The 17,922-nt window shown below is 40.6% G+C and overlaps 1 protein-coding gene across 3 annotated transcripts in view; it reads left to right on the top strand.

The window, feature by feature from the left end:
• Positions 1–17,922, top strand: part of grb14 (growth factor receptor-bound protein 14) — a 42,472-nt gene that overhangs the window by 293 nt on the left and 24,257 nt on the right. Inside the window, exons 1-3 of one of the 3 annotated variants that reach the window (XM_078174490.1) lie at positions 4,806–4,911; positions 5,318–5,532; positions 7,702–7,831. In XM_078174490.1, coding sequence (XP_078030616.1) covers positions 5,345–5,532; positions 7,702–7,831 — 318 coding nt within the window. In that variant the 5' untranslated portion in view covers positions 4,806–4,911; positions 5,318–5,344. Of the gene's footprint in view, positions 1–4,805; positions 4,912–5,317; positions 5,533–7,701; positions 7,832–16,527; positions 16,890–17,922 lie in introns of those variants that run through there. The other 2 variants (XM_033618028.2, XM_033618030.2) reach the window with 2 other exon arrangements.

The following is a 17,922-nucleotide window of genomic DNA, read 5'->3' as shown; positions in this document are numbered from 1 at the left end:
AATGGCAGGTTATTTTTTTTTTAATTGAAAACCAAACGCTAACTTTGACCAATGCTTGCAAAATGTTAGCGCAAAGGTCGTCAGTGTTTTTGACACAGTTGGACACAGGTGTTGTGTCGACATAAGCTCCCCTGACTGCGGCGTGTCTCAACTGCGCGCACACACCGGAGCGATGATAGTTAACGTTAGATCACGGCTCACATGAAGGTCGTGCTTTCTCCCATGTTTCTAAATAAAAGGCACGAACATGCAGACCTCACCCACATTTAAAGGCTGTTATCAAATAATTTGTCTTTAAAAATCTGTCCAATGAAATGTCCATGCTTGCATCGTATTTCACTTTAACAGCTTCACCGAAGTGTTGTATCAGCCTCCGTCAGTGTTTATACAGTGTGACGCCAGCTGATGTTTGTTATCCAGGTGCATTTAGAGTTTTGTTTTGCAACGTCCAACTTCATTTAAACGGATATGAACAAAAAGATGTGGAAAAAAATACATTATACTTTTCATGTCTTGTAAAATACAGACTAATACATGTAAATATAACTTAGAGTTAACTTAATTTTTTTATGATGTAACTTAACATTAGTTTGCCTCATGCACTAGTTGTAAAATGGTTCCTTATTAGTCTACTCTTTGTTGCACAACATGAATGAAGGTGTTTCTTAAACCTTAACTGAACCCCCCATTAAATTCAAAATAATCTTTCACCAGCATATTTTGTGTTCCTTCAGCAATTCAGTGACAAGAGGACACTTTGACTTCAGACAGTATGTCATTGTAAAGAGTTATTCAGAGGTGTGGACCGGAATTTGGAGTCACAAATCCAAAAACTCTACTTGGACTCAAACACCAGTGACTCATTTCACTTGAACTTGAGCCTTTTGACTTGAAAATACTTGCTACCCTCCCCCAAGCCCAAAGATTAAAATGTATGTCATTCTAGAAAGTGTACCGTGAATCCCTTAATTTCCTGAATCTATTATCATCTTTACACTTTTCATTCCCAGCAAGTTGACACTGAATTTTCCAGCTTCATTTTGTTTGAACCAAATCGACAGCATCCAATCAAGTTGCAGGAGAGAACCATAAAGGACATCCATTATGTTACTGAGCACCAGTTGGAAAATATGATACTGAAGATAATTTTGTTTGTGTAAAAAAAAAAACAACTACTTGGTGGTCAACAAAGAACTTCAGTATGCATGTATTGATCAAAAGTACAGACAGATATGCAACAACATCCAACTCTGACATTTGAAGTTGCATAAATCAAGATAAATATTAATATTAATATAATTTGCAAGCTTATGCTCAGCTAATATTAGTCTAATAGCTAAATAACTTCTGTTTTAACAAATAAAGATTTAAATTTTAAAAGCACTCATGGTTATAGTAAATTTAATACATTATTAACCTAAAATGGCATCACATTTGTTTAAAAGCACATCGTGACTCATTTACAAATAGAAGCTCAAAGTTTAGCACTAAAGACTTGAGACTTCTCAGTCTTGACTTTTGACATGACTGAAGACCTGCCTGTCTTGACTTGGGACTTGAGTGCAAAGACTTGAGACTTACTTGTGACTTGCAAAACAATGACTTTGTTCCACCTCTGGAATTATGTTATTTACAAATTAGATGCCATGTCACCAAGGTGCCTTCATCAAAACTATTACTGTTCCCAAAACAGTAGTACAAAAAAAAGTAGCAAAAATCAAACTGGTGCGAGATCACAGTAGCTTACCTAAGAAAAACTCGCTGGAAAACAGTTATCCTTGCCTCCCCACAACTTTTTATAACATGCCAGAAATAATACAATGAATTGAAGTGAGAAACAGCAGCAAGTTGCAGCAATGAGGCTTACCCAGAATTATTATTGCAAGTGGTGAGAGGTGACTGCTGTCTCACCATATCAATAGGCTAGCACGGATTTTGTCTGTAAAGAAGCTGCTGCAGCACAAGTGTTAATGCACCCTCTCTGTAGTTTCCAACAGCTGCTATATTGTGTTCCACATAAGCCAACTGAAAGAGTGTGCAAATGTAGTAACCTTTCCATTTCATTAGATAGACAGAGTGCATCAAGCTGAACTGGACAGCTGTGGCTTGACTTAAACTCATGATGTTTTTTAACGTGGATTTGTCTGAGTTACGCCACTCAGATCAGTTGGTGGACCCATGGAGCTCACAATCTTTCGCTCTCTTAACAGCAGCACCAACCTATCACCATCCGTGCCTCCGAAAGTACCTCCTAGTAAGGAGGAACTGTCCAGAGTGAAACATGCTTGCAGGTATGGTGCCAGCTGCCAGATTTACCAGGACCGTACAAGAATAGTGTAGCTTGAGTCCCTGTCAGCAGTTCCACCTTCTTCTACAGTGAGGTTCATCAAGCCAAGCAGAGGGGAGCCACACATACAGAAAGTGCTGTTCTAGTAGTCTTCTTTAAAATGCTGAACAAGCTGGTTTCTGAGGGTGGTGGATGCTCACACAGTCCTCTGTAGTACCAGTGGAGCACCCAGGAGATTTCATTGTCCTTGTGCTGGAGGGCAGTTATGCAACATGTATGTGCCATAACAAAACCTGTGGCCGGCGAGGTTGTTCGTCTTCACCGGATCTAACCTCTTAGCTGATACAGAGGTCTTGTGTGTTGTTGCAGCTGTGATAGGGACACACCCAGTAGCCGCAGGTTGTTGGCTGTCACTGCCAACTGGAGAGCAAGGTGGAATATCCACTTTCCACGATCTCCTTGTTCATGCTCTGCTGAGGATTGACCTGCAGGATGGCTTTAGCTAAAGTCCTCACTTTAGCTAAGGCCATCCTGCAGGTGACTCCTGGACAGAAGTAGAGCAAAAACAAGGTGCTGCCCGACTTTTCTGGGGTTTTTTAGTGGAGCTATATTTCAGAACTGAAGCTGAAGTACTTTTATTTTTTACTACAAACAGCATACAAACCTGGCAATCAGCACTCTGGCAGGCAAGCAAACTGAGTAGAGGCACTCTTGGTACTGTGGCACTGAAAGCAGAGCTGATAAGGGTCATTGGCAGTAACCAGTGCCTCATTAGACCAATTAGTGTGTGTCCATGATGTCATTTTTGGCACTTAGCAAAAGTACAAGGGAGGCCAAAACTGCTCCTGTCATTTAATATAGAACAGTTTCGACAGAGTGGAATTATATAAATGATGTTAAAAGATAGTGTCTGTGTCATTTTAAGACAAAATAGATAAAATAAATTAAAAAAAGGATTAATAATTTAATGATGATGGTATTAGTTTTGTATCAAAAGTAAAGTGATCTGGGACGTCGGTGGCTTAGTGGATAGAGCAGGCGCCCCATGTACAAGGCTGTTGCCGCAGGGGCCCTGGCTCGACTCCAGCCTGTGGCCATTTCCTGCATGTCACTCCCCCTCTTTCTCCCCCTCCCACACTTGTCTGTCCTGTCGATTAAAGGCCAAAATGCCCCCCAAAAAATATCTGAAAAAAAAAAAAAAAAGTAAAGGGATCTAAAACCCAATGTGTAAAACTAAAACCAAAATACATTACAGTATAAAATACTCAAAATAAAACAATATCTCAGGGGTCCATTTATATCAGCCAATACCTGACAGGATTTATTTATTGTTTTTTGTTTTTTTTTTTTGTCCTGCATGGTATTATAGCATGTGCGCACAGGAGCAGCTAAGAAGGCTGAAACAGTGCCCTGTGTCGCACGTAAATGATGTTGTAAATGATGACGGTAAGTGGACAAGGACAATCAATCATCAGTCATCAATATGAGGGAATTAATTTACTAGTTTGCCGTACAAAACTATTGCAACTATAATTGCTCTATAATTTTTAAAAAAAAAAAAAAACATGTCTTACAGTTATGTGAAACACTCTATTAAGTCCCTAAATAGATCTGGCATTCATCCTACACCAATGTAATTAGCATTTGCATTGACTGATACCAGAAGAATGTGTTCCAGGCTATGAGTTATTTCTGGCCCTCTCATGCTGCCTGGGGTTTCTTGTCCTTGTATCAGTCCACCGCTGGACCTCAGCTGAACCATTTGTCTGCCCCCATCACCCGCTGCTTGAGACACTAGTACTGACACTGAGGGTTTTACCTCATAAGCTAGTGAAGCTCTTGTACGTCGTTGCGCAGAGCAGTCCAGCGATCAGCTGGTTCTCTCGTGCTCATGGTATGCTTTTAAAGTGCACATAATAGTGCTTATGTTTAAAGGTAACCCAAGCCATGTAGGGCTGTGTGATTGTGACAGATGCTGGTGGGTATGTGTCAGGGAGAGTGGATTAATGGGGGCAGAAAGGCAGAGGTCATGCAGATTACACCGATTGCCATCTCTTTGCAAATGATTTCACAGTTACAAACTTCTTCCTTTCACAGTTAAGTTAAACCATGCTAAAGATACACAATCAGAAAGATGAAATTTGTGCTCTTTTATCCCTCTGAGGTGCAATGTCGTACTGTTTCCTTACTCTGTATTTCTTTGCTTTGAAGGTTAAAACAACAGGGGTTTGACCACCACACCAGCTTGTCATATTTGCCAAAGTAATCAAGTTAGCCTTGTCCTCTGTTAATGTAATAAGGTATTGCTTTAACCCTATGCTGCCTGTTTGTCTGTATCTCCAGTAGCCTGTCCTCCCCTGGTCAGACTCTGTTACACATTACCTTTCAGAATGATGTTATCACCCCAGCCATCCCCCACATGGAGCCTGTCACTGAATGACACAGCCCACAACACAGCCAATCCGCTGGGCTGGCGACTCCGCACAACCCTATGCCTTCTGCTGTGCACTAAGTTTAAAGTGCAATTTGGATCCCTGTGCGAAGTCCATGACAAAAGAACAGTTTGTTTTATAGTACTGGCATCCCTCACGGACTCATTACTGAGCTAAAGACACCCCCTTTGTGTAAGTGTGCTTTGTGTGCACATTTCCTGCCTTCCAGGTTGCAGAGGGATCTATATCAAAAAACCAAAACAAAAGCAGGGAAATTAAAGCAAGAGCAGACTAGAGGCTGAGCAAATTAGGCGTTTATTAGTGCGCTACTGTGTCAGAGCAAGGATGGCTGTTTTGGGAGTCATTGTGTTAAAAATATCTTTATTGTGGTGGATCATGTTTGGGTAGGAGGGATCGTTTTGCCCCACTGGGCCAGCCTCGTGGGCAGCAGATGAGCCAGAGAGACTTGTGTGTGAGTGTGTGTATGTGTGTGAGTGCTCTGCTGAGCTGTGAGCAGAGGAGCCCCGCCAGCCAGCTTGCTCTAACTGTGCTCTGCACACACTCCAGTCCAACAGCTCGTCTCTTCTCTCTGCTTCAGATGATGCCTTGGATCTAGCCGGCCCACATGAGTGATATGAATAACACACTGGACGGAATACACACTTCTGGAAGCCTCGGAGAGAAAGCAGAGATTTTTCAGAGTGGCAAGGGTAATGTGAGTGGCTTTCCCAGCCCAGCCCTCATCCCTTTGCGAGCTCCTTTACCAGCACCAAATGCCCAGAAGATCAGGACTACGCTCTGCAAGGGGAGCAGGTATGACTCAATTTTCTATGCACTTGCCATGAATGACACCAGGCTGTTTATGGGGTTCAATTAAAATAAATTCAGTTACACCAAAACTGAAAGAAGTGTTTTCTACTCTACACTTAACACTGTGAGCTGCCCTGCAGAAGAATAGTGCACTCTTTGTATTAGCAGGAGTGAGACACAGAGGTCTATTTGAAAGGTGTAGCGTAGACTTTGTACCTGTAAACACAATTGGCTCGAGCCAAACGCAGCTGTCAATGGAGTGTAATGCATTATTTCAACAGTGCAGTTAAAGACCTGGAATCAAATCAAGCACCTGTTAGTTTGTGGGAGATAATTAGTAACTCAGTAACTGCTGTGTTTACAGAGCAGTAAAGAAAGCGTCAGTCAGAGAACGGCACCTTGTTCAGGAACCGAGGCCCTCTCATCTGCAAGTGTGCTGATTCTAACTCTTACCTTATCATGATGACAGTTGAATGTGGTGTTGTGGATGATATGTTTACACAGGTTATGACAGATTGAAATGTTAGTTCACTGTGCGGACATGTTAAATGCATTTGAGGAGTACTGGCTACTCTTTACTGCCTAACATTGGAAGATGCATCACATCGGGGTTAGGGTGACACATGATTATAATATTCGTAATCATGGCAAAAAAAAAATCCTGATGCTGCTATTTTTTGATTGTAATATAGATTGCTCTCCTCAAGCCAGCACTTAAAGCCTTTTAATGTTTCTGTCAGCTACTGTATGATAGTGGTAAAATCAGGGGCAGCTCACATGTGCATAATCTTATCAGAAGTCTGATGGTGAGTGGGGTGTGCCGTCTGGTAGTTGAGAGCAGGAGGAGTCCATGCAGACGCAGCCTTATGTTTCTGTCAGTTTGTTTATCACCTGCTTCATTTACACTCCCCAATTTGTCCACGTGTAACACATGCAACACAAGAACCAGCAATATGTTGAAACATCTCTCTAAGCTACAGGTTGCGAAATCAGTCTGGCATAAAGTCTAATGCATTGTTACGATGTCACAGTCTGGACTGACTCTGATAGGCGAAATAGGGAGACAAGTGATCTATTGTTTGTATTCATCCTTTTAAAAGCGTGATTTTTCCACTGCAGTTTCTCCATAAGTTTCATGCAATATTACACAAACTGTAAATTCTGCAACTGCTTGAGCCAACATTTCACTAAAGCTTCTGGAAAGCAGTTTGATACTTTAAAGGGAGATTTCAACCCAAAATCCTCTTACCTGTAGTGCTGTTTATCAGTCTAGATTGTTTTGGTGTGAGTTGCGGAGTGTTGGAGATATCAGCTATAGAGATGTCTGCCTTCTCTCAAATATAATGGAACTAGATGACACACGGCTTGTCGTGCTCAAAGCGCCAATGAAATACATTTTAACTTGTGAGTAGTTTCATGTACAAACTGTTTTCTTTCTACTGAAATATTTCCGCCAACTGTGCAGAAAGAAGTGTGCTACTACTTATGGTCAAGAGGCTTGTGCTTGTGACAGCACGCGATTTAACATTAACAGCGTTGTCTGTGGCTGAGCAGCAGCGTTAGTTAGCTTGGTGGTGCTAGGTGAGCTCACAGTACTCGCATGATTCCTTGCACAGTGATACGGTTGGTGGGTGTAGTTCAGTAGAAAGAAAATAGTTTGTACATGAAACCGCTCACAACAAGTTCTGTGGATTATTTTGAGTAGCTGGGTCATGATTTCTGAAAGAGGCATTGCAATTGAATTTAGCATTATTTGGCGTTTTGAGCGCCACAAGCTGAGTGCCATCTTGTTCCATTATATGTGAGAGAAGGCAGACATCTCTACAACACTCAACAACTGACACCAAAACAACGTAGACTGAAACAGCACTACATCTAAGAGGAAAATGTGTTTGATTTTGGGGTGAATTGCCCCTTTGTGTGAGTGGTATTCAAACCTCAGACACTATGGACACATGTTTTATGGCTGTACCATTACATCAAAGAGAATACTGTAGATGTGTGCACCATTTCCGTTAGCCAAATGTTTAGTGTGACATACTTTTACATGTTTGAAGACTCATACAGAATTTGAAATCAGATGTGAACAATGCTTGCCACATTTAATGCAGCGTCTCTCTCTCTCTCTCTCTCTCTCTCTCTCTCTCTCTCTCTGTATTTTTTGTCCTTCAGGAGCAATAAAGAGGGAGAGGAGTCATTCTCTTCCCCTGTTCCAAACCCTTTCCCTGAGCTTATCGCCTCAACCCTTTCCCCCCTTGTCTCTGAATGTTTATTGCCATGGACCAAAAGTAGTGCAACTCAGGTGAGTGTTCCATTTACAGTACTAGAGGCTAACTGTGACACAAAGAGGCATATTATTTGAAAGAAAAAAAAGGCCTCTATTGTAACCTTCATCATGTGTAACCTCAGGCAACACAGTTATGCTAACTTTAATTGTAACAAGTGCCAGAAAAACAACTGCAGGACATATTTAGATTTACATAAATGCATACTTACATGTTTGGCTTGTGATTGGTCTGACACTTCAGGGCATATGGACGGTAGAACCAGTTGTGTGAGTATGTAAATTTGTTGCAGTGAGTAGATAATAATGCTGTCAGCACACACTCCGACAATCCACACGCTCAGTGGTAGTACTTTTGAGAGCCCGGGTTTGTACCTGCATACAGTGCCACTGAACAACATAAAAATGGGAAATACCTGTGATTTGATAGCACCTGAAGTTAGTGCATTTGAAATTTAATTATAACTGTATTGTTGACCCAGGAAATACCTGGCTTAGTGCCCAACAGCCACTCTTGTACATTTGTTTTAGCACAGGGTGTGTGGTGTGTAATGTGACGAATGTGTAAAAGTACCTGCTGCTGCTTTCACTCCAGTGCAGTAGATCTTCAGTTTTATTGATTTTTTTTCTTACTTTGGTCACCATCTGACCATCCACTATGCCCCGTCCCTCTTATTTACTTTTGCTATGCCCATGCTTTCCATTCTAGTATGGCACATATGCAGCTGATAATGACAGGTGGGACAGATTTACCACTCAAGAGTTATAGTAACTTTGGGAACAGTGAGTCTCTGCTTTCACACAGAAGTAGTTAAATGGCTTCTCATTGCAAGAAGATGATTGTTGATTTTGTCGCCAGCAGACTTGAAAACGTGAATCCAGTAAAAGCGTCTGTACACTTCCCAAAACAAACACATAAACAACAGGACAGACCGGTGAAAGTCACCCTAAATTCTCATGTAGTAGCTTGGTCCTGAACGGAGACCGAACTCATAACCCCACACACCAGGCGTTTTTGGATCAAACAGTTCAGGGGACTCCTTAAGAGGAAGTGCCCACTGGGGCAGAGAACTCCCCAGAGAAGTACATACCTTCACAGCATTTTTTTTTCTGTTTACTTTGGCAGCGCCATAAGGAATGCTGAATTGGCAGACTGTAAGCTGGCCGGGGGTTTGTGTAGCACCGTCACTTATGCTTTGAGGATTCAAATCACTTTGTATTTCTACCAATGAATATATGCTCAGTAAAACCAGGACTTCACTGTCGGTCCATTTGGCTGCATTTTCTTCAATTTTATTTTATTATGAACTGTTGTTGGTGTTTTTTGTTAATGGCATTTTTTATTGAAGGATAACTGCAAATCATACAGAATTACAATTAAAACAATACTTTTCCTTCCATTTTTTTGGTAACAAAAATCCCTCTCCACCTCCCACTAGGGCTGCAACTAACGATTATTTTCATTGTCGACTAATCTGTCGATTATTTCTTCAATTAGTTGACGAATCTATTGAAAAATGTGTTAAAATGTTGAAAAATGTCTGTCTGTCTCTCCCAAACCCCAAAATTATGTCATCTAATGTCTTGTTTCGTACTCACGCCAAAGGGTTTTAGTTCACTGTCATGGGAGAGTGTGTAAAGCTGCCAATATCTGAATGTAAGAAGCTGCAATAAGAGTATTTTGGGGTACTTTTATAGTACTTTTCTATGAAAAATGACTCAAACCGATTAGTCGACTACTAAAATAGCCACCGATTATTTTAATAGTCGATTAGTCATCGATTAGTCAACTAATCTTCCCCCCCTGCCTCAACCCATCCCCTCCCGCCCCTACTTTGAAAGTCCATGGTGATACAGGTTGAACACACAATGGCACTGATTCCCTATTTAAAAAAAAAAAAAAGTAAAGTAGAAAAAAAGGGGGATAAGTAAATAAAAGAAGGCAAAGGAAAAAAGAGGATTTATTGTCTACTTTTTACACTGTTTCCAAATTTTTAAAATTTGTGGTTGCTGGTGCTGCATTTCCAGTGTTTGACCTGTCAACGTACACTTATGTCTGTGTCTGCTTATGTCACTCAGGGTTCCTCTTGTAGTGGGGGAGTAACTACTCTAAAAAAAAGTCCCTCAAAACAGTGTTTTAAGAGCTATGATCATTTCTAGTTCTTAAGGGACATGCACACAAAAAAGGAGGTTCTCAGAGCCATGAAAAAGTCCCTTTGGTCTAAAAAACAGCCTAATGTGGTTGGTTTATGATGTGTCCCTTGGCTTTGGACTGTACCATTATTTGTAGTAAGCTAGTTAGCTATGCATGCTAACATTTGCAGCTTGCATTAAAGCAGATATATGGACTGTTTTATGCATTCCTTTTACTGTTGCACTTGTGTTTTTTTGCCTTCCCCTACAATCTAATGATCTCCTAATTTTGCCTGCAACAGCTTGCACAAACGTACTGCAGGTGATACACAACTCCTGATGAATTATTGTTTATTAACCACTCTCTTTATGAGTGCAAGTCAGCAGAAAACGTATTCCTTTGCACAGCCAGATATTACTTAATATGACCCTGTGATCTGTTGTTGATTTGTGCGTTTATACAGATCTCACTGCCAAATTCTAAAAAGAGAGCACATTCATTATGTTGGAAAGCTAACAATTATGGGTCTGCTTCAAAAGTGCATGGGTTTCAAAATGGATTTTGTCTATACATTTTCCAGGGCTGTTAAATTAGTCTGGTTTGTCAACCGCTAGATATTTCCTGGATGTGGATCTGTATACTGTATACTGAAGTTGATTTCAGGTTTTTCTGTATCTTTGTGGTGTGTGTGTGTGTGTGTGTGTGTGTGTGTGTGTGTGTATAAATGTGTGTATTTGTGTGTTCATGTGTAGCAGCAGGGGGCAGCTCAAAGCAGTGACTCATAGGAAAGCTTGAAATTACAGAGCTCAGCAGTTACCAAGGACTATCAGCAGTATTAGAGCTCTGTGTGCTCATGTGTTGCTTTCATGCTGAGAATGAAAAAAAAAATATATACAGAAAGTCTTGTTTTCTATTTTTTTTCTAAAGCTTCCATTGTGCTGTTCGTAAGTGTGATTGGCATAAGAGTGAAATCATATTGGCATTTGTTCTCCTTCATGCATTGTGGTAAGATTGCTTGATTATCTAACACTGGAGTGTCTCCACTTGATATATTATGTCTCAAATGAGCCCTTCTACTCTATTCCATCCTCACTCAATTCATACAGAGTGATTGCCAAATCCTCCTGTGCTCTCGGCAGCCTATTGTGAATACAGGTCAGGGATTTGCACGGATTTGGCATTTTCTTTGACAAATGTGAGAATAATCCTCAAGTTTCTCAGTGAAGGAGCAATATGACACCCTGTTGACCTCACTCTGCAACAATGTGGCTTCCTTGTTAGCAAATCCTAAAGTGCTCCTTATGTATCTCGCTGATGAGGCCTGTGCCTGCACCTCATGGGCCTGACAGCCTCTCACTTAGTCTTTTCAGCAGCGGCACTGGGGAGACAAAGGGAGTATGTCAGAGCGAACAGCTGTTTTTGTGTCACAATCCTCATGTCACAGGGTTATGACCTTCTTTCAGTAGCACTCAAGAAACCAATGACATCATTGTTCCAACTGTGCAGCGCTCACCCCCTCACCCACCCTTCTAACTTTTCTATAAAGGAAAATTGTCCATTGAGCTTCCACAGTGTGTCTTTTGGGGTAGTAATTTTCCCATCAGTTACAATTATCTGAAAATAATAATCTTCTACTAAGGACAGGCTCAGATTATAAAATGAGCAGGCTAGGAAAATGGCAGTGGCGTCTGTCGATGTGGCATCTCGACCAACTCCGTGTCTGGATGACCATGTTTTTGTTTTGCCGCAGTTGATTTGAGTGGCTGTGCACAATTGTGGCAAGACCCTTTGCGCAACATCACTTTGTTTTACACAGGCTCTTAAAGCTACTTCACTTGTGAGAAACTGGTTTATCTGAGCCCCCTGTTAGCCCAGTGTTTGTAGTGTCATGGTACATTTCCATAACAACACCAGCGAGTCATAACTACCACACTATGTCAATGAGAAACCCAGGTTTGCCGTCAGCAATCTCCAGTCAAGTACCTTTCTTAATGTGTCTACATTCAGTGTGTTGACATGAAAATGCATTGTTATACGTACAATAGGTCAAGACACATGGATTTGGAAGATCGGTTTGCATGGTGAATAAGTCTGAGTGCTAAACTGCCTCAGCTGCTTCAGATACAGCCGTGACATTAGAGATTACTTTGTGAAATAAAATCCTCCTGCACTTTTGATATTGACCTCAGGAAAAGTGCCCACCGGCAATACCAAGGGTTCAGATTTTAATTCTGTTGGCTCAGCCACAGCACCACTGTGTACACAAATACACAAAATTTAGTATGACATGACAATGCTGTAAATATTTAGAGGCTTGCGAAACCCGTCATGCAACGCTGGTCACTGTAAAGACAATTCTTTGATGACATTGTTGATACAGACAGCGTAAGATGGCTTTGAGCGTAACATAATGGAAGAACTGGCATGACTTCACGATATAATGGCAAAATAAACAGTTTTTGAGGACGTCCACGTAGCTGGCACAGCCTACACTCTCCAGGAATATAGTGGGCAGTCATGCTTGGACTCTTACCAGAAACCAGAAGCACACAGGCAGCCTGTGTCCAGACGGTGTTGAGTGTTCAGTTCAGCTATATGACTCAGAGGAAATGCCTGCCCCTTTAGAGATGTTATTTCAGATGCAACATGCACCACGTACATGTTCTTCACTCTGAGTTTCAGCCTCTTCGCTACAGCAGATGTAATAATGTCCTCAGGGTCCCTCTTTATAATAAATATAAAACAGTTACTCATGTTCTCTCCATTCAGCAACTTTGATAATATGTCGGAGAGCTGCGTACTGACCAATCAGAGCTACGCTGAAGCCATACCTTGTGCATCATTTGAGTTTTGTAAACTTGAATCAACATTATTGGACACTGACAGGAACGTTATAATGCAATCGTTCAATAAGAGAATCTGAGGAGTTTGAATCAGGAGTCATGCTCTGTAATCTCTGCGCATAGCTTTCATTCCTCATGCCTAACAGGGAGTTTGTGTTATATATAGGAAGTCATCTCGTGCAGCTTTTTTGTTTCTCTTCATGACTGTCTTACCCCTTCCACACAGGCAGTCATATGGGATAGCATGATGTTTGTGGTTGCTCTGCTTATTTTTGTAATACCAAATATAGCTAATTAGTTCTGCAAAATGAACCCACTTCTTCTCATTTGTGTTGTCAGCATAGCCATGAGTTTTTGCTGAACTTCATGTTGTGTGAAACAGGTATTACTCTGATTTAACGTGTGGAAGGACAGCTGCAAATCTGGGTCATGTGTAAACAACAACACCCACGGGTTAAACTTTAAGAGTACAATGCAGGATGTACACTGTACAGATAAATAGTTTACACTCTTTTCTGATCTTATCAAACCAGACAGCAGCACTAAAAACCGTGTGAATATGCCTAAAAATGCCAGCTTAGTTGGATTTGGTCAGTCAAACATAGCGCAGTGTGAATGAAGATGCATCCTTCACCTCACTGAAGGTTGTCCTGACACAGCACACCTCTCAAGCACAGTTAGCATGCGCTGGATTTTGTGGCCTACTGCTATATATTCAGGGTTTCACATCTGAATCTCAGCACCTGTCGAGGTAACATTGGTTTGAGTGGCACAGTCAACTTGTGAATCCTTGCAGGGCTATGGTTGTTGTTATGTGTGTGGACGATAGCTACTGTTTTACCATTTTTAATTTGTTACCCCAGTATATCCCAAAGATTTCCCCTATTTCCTGGCTGTTGTTAGATAACTTTACCCTGCATCCCTCTGCCCAGATGTGGGCATACACTCCACATCTGCAGACATGCACCGCTGCACCCTTGGTTGATGTCTTGTTCCTTTGACAGAGCTTGCAAGGGGTCTTGATTGAATCACCCGTGGTCAAGGACAAAGTGTCTGGAACTGGCTTTGTTATGGGAGTTGTGGAGACTCTGTTATCATTCTGGCTCCATTGGCTCCATTAATTCCAATTCATTTTAGCTGTGTGATAACTAGCAGCGTCTGCTTGTCTGCGCTCTCACAAGTCAGTGTGCTGCATTTCCAGATAAACATGAAGCCTGTCGTGGGAGGTTCTTCTTCTCCTGTCTGTTCTCATGAGTTGAAATGGAGTACAATAATTGGTGCTGGTGAGGAGATAAAAGAAATATAGACCTGTGCACATTTTGAAATGCAGCGTGCAGGCTTTTTACTATAGCTCTGTGAGGTTTTGGTGACAAGATTAGCTAGGTTACTTCACTTTGACGCACTTCTAGCTGACTGACCAAAACTATTCATGTTCAGGCAACTTTCACACCAGGACTAATGAGGTTGTGAAAAGTATTGGGACTTTGATATTTTTTTTGATACTACATTAATTGTATGTTCAACAATATCAAAAATACCAAAGCTTTAAAAAATCTACAGTCAGATTTTCAACCCATGGCTGCACAGATGAAACAACAGCCCTCAACCTTTTGCAATTTTTCCATGACTAATATGACTGAATGATGTGACGGCAGCAACGTCATTAAACACTAACTAATTCTGACCGTGGCTGGAAACACAGAGGAGACAGTGTTTTTGTCTCAATGGCCAAAGCTAACCTCTGTTAGTCCATTCAGCAGCCAAGGCACAAGACAGGGAAACTTCTGTTGGTCATAAGGAGTTGCATCATTTACTCGACTGAACATTTGCTGTTACTTGATAATTCATTGCTAAAATTATTTTGTGCTCCCGTCGCTCACTTTTCATGCTTTTGTATTTTACAGTATGTATATCATTTACTCAACTCGTGTTATGTTAAATTTGTGAATAAGGCGTTTTTTTCTCGCATGCCTCCATGATATACAAAGAATCCAAAAGTGTTAAACATTTTTGATGAACTGAAGTAAATGGGGACTGTGTTTAACAACAGCAAAACTAAATCAAAGAGAAAAACAAAGTTTTCTTCACAAATTCAATTCACGATTTCAGTGTAACACGGGGTGAGTAATTGATATATAAATGGTGATTTTGGAAGGTGAAGTGCTCCTTTAATCATTCATTCAGTAGCCTAGTGGATAGTGCCGGCACCCCATGTATAGAGGTGATGTCCTGCTGCAGCAGTCGCGAGTTCGACTCCGGCTTGTGACCCTTGACTGCATGTCATCCCCACTCCCTCTCTCTCCCTATTTCACACTATCCTGACCATTAAAGGCAAAAAGCTCCTAAAAATAATATTTAAAAAAAAAAAAAAAAAAAAAATTCTAACAAACTCTCTAGCAGTGGTAGTTGGTTGTCAAGGCAGTTGCCATGCGGTGGTGTAAAGGCAGCTTAATGTATATCAAAAGTACAAAATCAATCAGTTTATTTTCCCTATGAATAGGAAGTGGTTTGTGGGACCACCCTGCACCCTATCAGGGCCCAGATTTGGCCTATGGACCTAAGTTGAGTATCACTGCAGTACTGTATTACTAAAGCAGGGCTGAATGAGTTTATATGTGTGTGGTCTTCATCAGACAATTAACTTCAGGCTCCGTGTGGTCTGCGATTGTCTCTCCCTTATTAATGCATTCATAACTTTATTGAGATGGCATCTGCTCCCCAAAGCATTTGGTATCTATCTTCATACTTGTGCTTTGAGCTAACTAAACTAGAAGCAAACATTTTATAAGTGTATTTGACCTAAAATAAACATACTAAACTTTGATATTTGATATTGATCTCTCATTTTTAATACTCTAATGGTAAAGACTGAGGCTGGAAGAGGGGGCTGTGTTGTAAAGATGGCACACTCATATTCACAAGGCCTCTTTGTCTCGTCTTACAGTAAAACAGATGTGGGTTGTGAATTGAGGCTGTGGGAGTAAGCGCTATTTCGGACCTCTAATTCTCTCTCTCTCCCTCTCTAAAGGGACATTAGATACAGTAGTGCCAAAGCATTGCATGAACATCAACACATACTTATATTCAGAACATTGTTATGACTGGAATAATATGGATAATTGAATAGATAAATGTCATTTTGAGAAGTCATAACACAATGACTAATCTGAGGTCTGATGTCGACAGGTCAGTCTTAATGTGGTTGCAGCAAGAGGGCAACTGTAGTGCAACAATAAAACTTTTTTATTTCCCCAGCACACTCTTTAGTGTTTCATTATCTAAACAGTTAATAAAATGTGCAATGTTTAATGATCACTTTTTGCCCATAACCTTGTCTAAAATGAGCTTACACAAAGTAAAACATAAAACATTAATGGGAAATGCTCATGAATATTCTTATGAATGTTTGTTTAGTGAAATGGATTCTGTGTCTGAGACTAAAAATAGCTATGTGGTGTCTGGTTAAAAAGTAAGCAAAAAACAAGCTGATTCGTGAACTTTCTGGGAAAACTTCAGCTCATTTTGTTTGGTTAAATATATTTTAGGTCTGAGGCTAAAAATAGCATTGTAGCGTCTGGTTTGAAGGTAAGCAAGAAACACTGGTACACGGACTTTCTCAGAAAACTTAGTTGTGTTTTTTACATTGTCACGGGGCAGAGTTTCTTACTTTGATTCCAAGTATTTTACAATAGCTTTCTCAGGCCTTGTGTGTTTTCACTCATGAGAAAACCTTCTTTTTTCAGTTTTGTGTGCTGGAACTGCCTTTCTAAAAGGAGCGAAAAGGAAACAAGCTTTTACAATCTCAAGGACAAAGGAGGAGTTTGTGTTTGTTGAGGAGGCAACATGACTTAGTTTCTCACACTTTCATAGTGGGAGCTGTCATCATAACAGCTTTTCTCTTCCAAAAGGATTACCATATAGAAGAATCTCTATATTATTAATAATCTCGAGCACTACAATTTGTACTTTATCCTGCTTTTCAGTTACTATGTGTGGATATTTCTCACATAATTAATAGTGCACATAAGGCAGAAGCATGAATTTCCATGCGAGAAGAGTCACTTTGCCTGCCATCACACCACTTTGTCTGCAGAAGCGGGTAGGTATCCGACACGGATCTCCTCTGTACTTTCTCCTAAACATTTTTCCTCTTTACCAGTGAAGTGCTGCCTTCTGTTCATGTTTGCCAATCTAAATCTAAGCCGCCTTTTTAGATTGCACTGGACAAGCCTCATTGGAGCACTCTGGAAAAATTCTATTTATGCAGCTTTTTAAAGTTTTTGTCTTCATTTATATGTTTATAGTCTGTTCACAATAATTTGCTTCACTATTGTTAGTAGTTAGAACTGAATTTCCAATGGAATTTACATTGGGTTCTTCAAAAATGTTAGCTAGTTAGGGTCTCAAAATCAATCTTTGACATAGATGCAATGTGTCATTTGATTGTGAGAGGTGATGTTTCAAACCCAAAGAGAGACACTGGCTCACACTGGACTCTTGAAATACACTAAAAATGTTCACTTTGATAAGGACCATGGATGGTGGAAGAAAGCCCACATGTGAAACAGCACTTTGCATTTGCTGCACATACCTGATGGTGGCGTTGTTGCTGTGATTTCTTAGAGTCGGTTATGTTCACAAACATTGGTTCAACCACAATATAGTGTAAATGCTTAAACTCCTGCCTGCTACCCTTTAAAACAGCTGTGTATGGATTTATAGATTCTTGCCTTTTTATTTTATGATGGCTCTCTCTCATCGTTTACTTTGACATGGGGATTTTGACTTGTATATCAAATCACAGTCAGGGAAAGAAAACCACCAACCACCACTGGTCACACAGTGTGGACCTGTGTGACAAATGTTGCCACTTGTTGTGAACTATAAAGGTAGTATTATGAATATGGTATCATAAAGGGGCACAGCTGCAGTGTTCTTAATAGGATAAATGTTGCATATTCATCAAGCCGACTCAAATGTCTTTCCTGTCCTATATCTGAGTCAAATCTGCTGTGCAAATCCATCCCCCAAAAATTTAGCTCCTAGCTTCTCAGCATGCTTATGTGGGTAGCCTGATAACAGTTGTCTGCTGTTGTTCTCCTCATTGATGAATTCTGAATGCTCTTTAAAGC

Source organism: Epinephelus lanceolatus, chromosome 14 (assembly GCF_041903045.1).
Source record: "Epinephelus lanceolatus isolate andai-2023 chromosome 14, ASM4190304v1, whole genome shotgun sequence".
Lineage (NCBI taxonomy): Eukaryota > Metazoa > Chordata > Actinopteri > Perciformes > Serranidae > Epinephelus > Epinephelus lanceolatus.
This window is presented reverse-complemented; position numbering and strand designations above follow the sequence as displayed.